General features: G+C 37.9%; 1 protein-coding gene across 1 annotated transcript in view; it reads left to right on the top strand.

Annotated features, from left to right (window-relative positions):
- Positions 1-7,056, top strand: part of LOC107561824 (protein quaking) — a 32,364-nt gene that overhangs the window by 9,321 nt on the left and 15,987 nt on the right. Inside the window, exon 3 of the mRNA XM_016246321.1 lies at positions 3,541-3,683. Coding sequence (XP_016101807.1) covers positions 3,541-3,683 — 143 coding nt within the window. The remainder of the gene's footprint in view (positions 1-3,540; positions 3,684-7,056) is intronic.

The raw sequence follows: 7,056 nt of genomic DNA, 5'->3' as shown, positions 1-7,056 counted from the left end.
TGTCTCAATAAATTTTTTTTCCCGCTGTATATATATATATATATATATATATATATATATATATATATATATATAAATACACATGTATGCATAGTCTCCACTTCTGTCGTTTATATGAATTTGTGTGTGTATGTGCACCCATCTTTTTGAGCCTTATGTAATGCCACATACTGTGAAGCAATGTTTGGTTGAGTAACCGCTTTGTCTTTATCCAGTGTCCAGCAACAACACTTTTGTTCGCTAAACGGCCAAGGAATGTGTCTGACATCTCGCATTAAATCACACTTGTTTTTCTGCCAGCACATATCTCTAATTTCCAGTTCTTTCTTTTAAACCATTTCAAGTTTCAAAAAGTCTAAAAACTGCATCCAAATTTGCCTGTTTGAAATGATAATATAGGCACAAACTTCCCATGGCTGAAACTAAAAGTGTGAAAAATACTAAAGGTGCCAGAAGTAGTAATTTAAGCCAGACGCATGACAGTGTGTCATTAGTAAATAACAGCAACTGAATAGGTTATCTGTAGCGTTGTGTGTTTAAAGTGCAGGAGAACTGCTAGCATTATGGAGGTGATATTTATGTCTCAGTGATGTAGCCGTTGCTCACCTGCTGCCATACCAGACCAACTGTATCATACTGTAGTATTGGACAGCTAGAATCAAATGACCGTAAACAAACACAAACTGTAATCAGAGTCATCTTGTGCTCTCTCTCTCGGTCTCACACACACACACACACACACACACACACACGTGTAAATGACGGTCTACAGCAGCAGTAGGAAGGACTATCTCACTGTCTGTGTATGTAGTGGTTTTGCAGTCGCCTGTAATGTTTGTTTTTAGTGCACTTGAAGATTGTGTTAATAACAGCTAAACTGGGGGTGGAAAATTATATGTCTTATGTCACCTCAGCTGTTCTGCAGAGAAAATATATATGGTTAAAACAGACAGTAGTATTTATTTTACTGTTCATTTTTTTTCAATTTTCAATCTATTTATGTATTTGTTCTGTAATGTTTTTCACTGAGGAATCACCATTTCAACCAAATTTTCATTGTTTCCAAGCAGTTCCAAAATGTTAAGTGTTTTCAAATTGATTTTTGCTAAACAAACGCAAGGAAGATTGACTTAATATCAGTATTATTCATTTTCATTTGCACCAAATATGCAAATGAATCATTTGTATTAAAGGGGTCCTATTATGCGTTTTCACTTTTTCAACTTGGTCTGTAATGTTGCTGTTTGAGCATAAAAAAAGATCTGCAAAGTTACAAAGCTCAAAGTCCACTTCAAAAGGAGATATTTTATTTTTACAGAAATCACTTTTCAAAAACTACAACGAATGACTCGTTAGGACTACAGCGCATATTTTCTGGGATTTGTGATATCACAAATATCGACGAATGGGACGAGACCTGGTTGAGCTGCACTAGAGAAGGCAACGAGTGTTATCACTATGTCGGAGACACACTAGCTTTCCCAAGGCAGACGAACTTGGAGTGGTTACAATCATCCGGGTTTAAATCATGCTCAAATTGATTTGATTTTGACGCAGTATTTACACTGAAGCTTGCAGGCGGCTATGGTAAGGGGCGTGACATTTGCCGAGCAGGTGCCGAGTGGTGCCAATCACAACACACACTGGCCCAGCTAACCAATCACAGCACATTTCGTGTTTCAGAAGGCGGGCCTTCATATGATACAGGAACTATTCGAGCCGTTCATGCCAGACTGGGGAGAGAGGTGTTGTAATAATGCAAAATATGTGAAAAATAATGTGTTTTTCGAACAACCTAGTATGAGAGCCTGTTCTAGTACACCCCCAAAACAAAATCAAGACTTTGTAAAAGAGCATAGTAGGACCCCTTTAAAAAAAGTCTTATGAGGGTGAGTAAATGTTGACAGAATTTATATTTTTGGGTAAACTATCCTTTTAACTTAACGGACACATAAAAACCATGAAACTTGTGATATTCACAGTGTTGCTTGTTTAATATTGCCAGCAGAATCATTGTGAACATTGTATATTTCGCCCAGCCCTTGTGACTCATGGAATAAGTCATGCTTAGTCCAAAGTTCTGAGACTATTGGAATGTTAAGCCATAGAGTCAAACAAAACCCAGTATAAACTTCTGACTGACTGTTTAATCCCCTTTTAGCACTCAATGTAAAGTGACCAATTATACCAATTTCATGTGTAAGTGCCAGAATGTGTAAATTAATTGTCTTTGAGCAATTTGAGCTGATGTTTGGATTTGTGCTTCATTGTGGGACCTTGCATGGCTGATTTTACTCCGAGGGTTTATTTTATCAACTTTATTCAGAATGATAGCATATGGGCAGACAAAACAAGTCCTAATGTAACCAGTTGGGATTCATTTAAAACATTGTAAATCAGAAAACACTGTATTAGGAATTGGACACATGGTTAGATGGACTCGTGCCAAGAGCATATGTTGCATGTAATGGAGTGTAAATGTGCTTACATGCTTGTGTTCACTAATGTAAGGCATATGAGAGACAATGAAAACAATCATGTTCATTTTTTGGGACTGAGTGTTGTCGTCGGTGGAGTTCAGAAGACACAGTGCTGAGCATATTGTTTATGAGATCTTGTTGAGATTCTCTGCTTTACTCTGGGAGGATCCTATGGGAGCCCAGCAGGCTATGGCTAGCTCAGCTCAGGGTTATATTTCGGTCATTTTAATCTACAGGCCTAGGCCATGCTTTGATGTTGTCATTTTGAACCATATTGTACATCAGTGAATCCATTCTAATATACTGCTGCTTCTTCCCAATATCCTCCAAAGAGCTTTTGTTAAATAATAATTATTGCTTCAGTCTTTTAAGCTGGTCTCTTTGGAATTCCTCGGTTTGGACCGGCGAGCATTCAAAAAGCTGGTGTCTGATTCCCTCTTTGTGAATGCACATCATGGTGCGCTAGTTCCTCCATGGCTGGCTGGGCTCTCATGCCCTTTAGGAGTTGCTTTTGAATTAAATAGTTGCATGAACTCATCAAGACTTCAGCAAGTCATTTATAACAGAAAGTACTTCTCTTTGTTTTTAAAGATAAATGAAGCAAATTTTATGGAAAAAATATATATGGAGAACTGCATTGTTTTTTAAGAATTTTTGAAGTGTGAAAAATTTGACATGATCTTTGAGGAAGTTTTCCTCTATCAGATGTTAAACCCAATAGTTCACCCAAACATAAAAATTCTGTCATCATTTACTCACCCTCGCGTTTCAAACCTGCAAGCATATTTTGAAGGATGTTTGTAACCAAACAATTTTGGTACCTATTAACTTCCATTGTATGGACTAAAACACAGAGATATTTTTTCAAAATATCTTCTTTTGTGATCCACAAATTAAAATAAGTCATACATGTTTGGAATGACAAGAGGGTGAGTAAATGGTGGCAAAATGTTCATTTTTAGATAAACTATCTTTAAGCCTGTTTGACTTATAGCCTCTATCCAAGTCTTAATTCAGAGTGGCTTAATATAATTGAGTTCTTAATGTGACTGTTTGACAGAAATTGGACGGGTACGGAAGGACATGTACAATGACACTCTGAACGGCAGCACAGATAAAAGGACTTCCGAGCTCCCGGATGCTGTGGGGCCCATTGCACAACTCCAAGAGAAACTCTTTGTGCCTGTCAAAGAATACCCAGATGTAAGTATTACTTCAACGCTTTTTAAAATAGAAATTTCACATGAGTTTATTCCATTGTTGGGCAGTTACTAAGGTTATTGTGTAGACTTTAAACAAGGGTTCCGAAATGTTTTCAGATGTATTTATGAGGTAGTTGCTAGATGCACAGTCAGAAAAAGTGCCAAAATTAGCTTGTTACTGAGACTGTTCCCTCAAAAAGTACACCTTTTGTATGTCATGTTACTGTAAAGAGTGCATATTAGTATCTTAAGATACTAATAGGTACCCTTAAGGTACAAACATGCACCCTTTAGGGGTAGATAAGGTACAGATCTGTTACTGCACAGTTTTACCATTAAAGGAATGATTTTACACTTTTTTTGACATATGTTTTCTACAGAATCAACATGTGCATGCCAATGGTCTGTATTAAAGGCATTAAAGTAAAATGTAGAAAAGTCATTTGTGTGACACCAGTGGCTCTCGGAATAGCACAAATAATGTTTGGCTCTGTCCCAAATGCATCCCAGAACTCTTACTGTCTTTTTTCAACTGATGGACTGTTGGGTAGTAGTTTGTTGTTGAATCTCCATCAGTGCGGGCATGTTTCTGTGGGTAAAGCAGATGATTTATTGATAAGAACAAGTTCAATCATGTATGCACACAACATTAAGGTCAATAAAGCTGCTTTACAACAGATTAGTATCTTAAAATAAAATCATCACCACATTCATGGTATAACTGGAATAGTAATGTACTGAAACTGTCATTTTTATCTCCTGAAATGTGTCAAAGAGGGCTTACAATGCATCTTGACTAGTGCATGTAAATAGAGAGAGACATGCATTGGTCTTAACACATGTTTTTGTAGAACACAAATTTATATCAAGTCTATTATCAAAATAATAGACAAATATTTCGTTTTTTTGCAATTTGATTGTCTTACCTTAGCTGTTGACTCAGGGGAGCATGAGAAGCCTGCAACAGACTGATCCAATTAAAGGCACAATATGTAATTTTTTGCCACTAGAGGGCGCATATTCAAAACAAACAAAGAAACAAAGGCGTAGTTAGATGATGCCGTGACTGGGTGTGGAATCATGGGAGTTGTCATCTTCATCCCCACACGCCGAAGCAATCCGATGGGACTCGTGCAGAAATCATGTTCATGGATGAGCTAACGTATTAAAGATTTATTACCGTCGTAGTATGAAGCAGGGGCTAAAAGCCGTCGAAGCAAAACGAGGCCGCTGAACAAGCGCGACACACGGCTCGAAAGCAGCGGAGCTTTTATTATGCCACAGTCGATCGCTTCCACTCCTTCCGGAAAGCAGCGGAAGTAAGCAGCGCTTTTTTATCATACTAGATACATTTGAACGTTCTGTTATAATGCTACTCTGTGTGGTCGTCACCTGTCTAATAAAACGTATAACATATTAAAGCGTCTTTGGTGTTTCCATGTTTTCTACAAAACAAAACCGGAAATCGAGGGTGTATGACGTCATTGGCAGGCGACACTATAGACACGGTCCGTGTCACTAGTTAAAATTGCTTATTTCTCTGGATTTAAACGTTCTTCGAAACATTTGGGATAATGTAAGTACACAAGTCAGCAAAATATATAAAACTGTTCTAGTGGTTTTTGGATATCTTAATAAAAAAAATCGTACATATTGTGCCTTTAAGTCGTCTCTGCCAGGACCGCAATAATCAAAAGACAATAATTAGCATGGCAAATTTTGCTTCTGTGAGTCAAACTCGGCCTTGTTTGACTCCCAGCCTGTGCTTGAATGCATTGTGGCTATCAGATTCTTTATGCAAGGACAGCTTTCACACTCTTCTCGGAAAACATAATTTATGCAGAAACAGGCCTGAGAGTGGATTACGTGAGGAGCCCAGTCTGAAACATTTGTATGTGAACTGAATAAAGTGCTGGGATGTACGTTTTCAGTGGGCGATTATCTGGCCCGTTTGATCTTGACCAGGTTTAAGGTTGAGGCTGAGTTTAAGGAGACGGTAAGTAGACGGAGTAGTGTTTCTGACCAACAACTCTCACATTTCTCCTGTCTTAAAGAGCTGATGAGAGTGATAGTAGGGTTAGGGTTAATTGAGTTTAAATGAGAGGTGCGTGACAGGGGCTTCTCTGTTATCTCTTGTTTAGTTATAATTAACCTCTGTCCACTGTCCTCTATATCAGGATGAATCCCAACCACTGACAGCACTTGTGCAAATGTGCAAAATTAACTCGTTTGACAAGTATTAGAAGAAATCGGAAGTTCTAAAATGCAATACATCTCATTCAACACATTTTGAAGGAAGAAAAGCTTTTGAATAGATTAGCCTGATAGATGACAACACACAGGAACTTCTGATCTGGTATATGGTGTCTAGTGTGTTAAAATGTGATACATTTTGACAACCTGCTCAGAATTTCCCATTGTTGAGTGACTCATTGAGGTCACAAACTTCATAAAGCAACAAAGTCATTTGGAATAGCACACTTCCAACACCAGTAGGTCTTGTTCATGTGCAATATTGCTCAATTATTGTGATTATTCAGTCTCAACAATAAGGATTTTTCTGGACTATTCAGACCTTTAATTCCCCTGCCAACATTTTCACTGGCCACACTTCAAAAAAATGGAAGATTTAATTAATTGGTGACATGTTTTTAAATAAATTAACAGAAAAATGTTGTTAAATGTTTTCCAGCTTGTTTATCCTAGTTACACTTTGTGATGGTCGTTTTGATAGATCATTTGGGGGCACAACAAATCCTTATCTTATTTGCAGCCATCAGTCATCAGGCTTGTTTTGAGAGTGACTTTGCTTCCCTGTAATAGAAGCATAATTTTCATAATCCTTGCAGGAACCTGTCAGGGATACCACCATCCCACCGTGAGTGCCAAGTGTGGGTGAGAGACATGCAGGCCACTGGCCTTTCTCTCCTCTCTCACCTTTTGGAGAGAATGATCTAGAGCATTATCCCTTCTTTCATAGTCTGTGTGAAAACAAATGATGATTAGTTTTCTATTCTTCATGCTCTCAACGTCTCAGACCGTTCAGAGTGATTTGGAGGCCGCCGCCTCAGTCTGTCATCCTCTTCCCACTCTTTTCACTCTAGCTGTCGACTGGTAATGAGGTTTTTTCCAGTGCTTCATTGTTGTTCATTGAGAGCCACACACTTTAGATGCAGTTCTTGAACTTGTTAAAAAGCACAAGGAGAAAAGACATTGTGTTTACTTCATTTTGTTAGCATTCTGTGACTGTTTTGTAAAGGAATATTCCACCTAAAAATGAAAATTCTCTCATTTTCTCGCCATCATGTTGACTCAGATATATATGAATTTTCTAAAAATATAAATATTCTTCTGGAAAACCAATGTCATATACA

This window comes from Sinocyclocheilus grahami, unplaced genomic scaffold (genome assembly GCF_001515645.1).
Source record: "Sinocyclocheilus grahami isolate Dianchi unplaced genomic scaffold, SAMN03320097.WGS_v1.1 scaffold794.1, whole genome shotgun sequence".
In the NCBI taxonomy this organism is placed as follows: domain Eukaryota; kingdom Metazoa; phylum Chordata; class Actinopteri; order Cypriniformes; family Cyprinidae; genus Sinocyclocheilus; species Sinocyclocheilus grahami.
The sequence above is the reverse complement of the archived record's forward strand: the minus strand, read 5'-3'. Positions and strand labels throughout refer to the sequence as shown.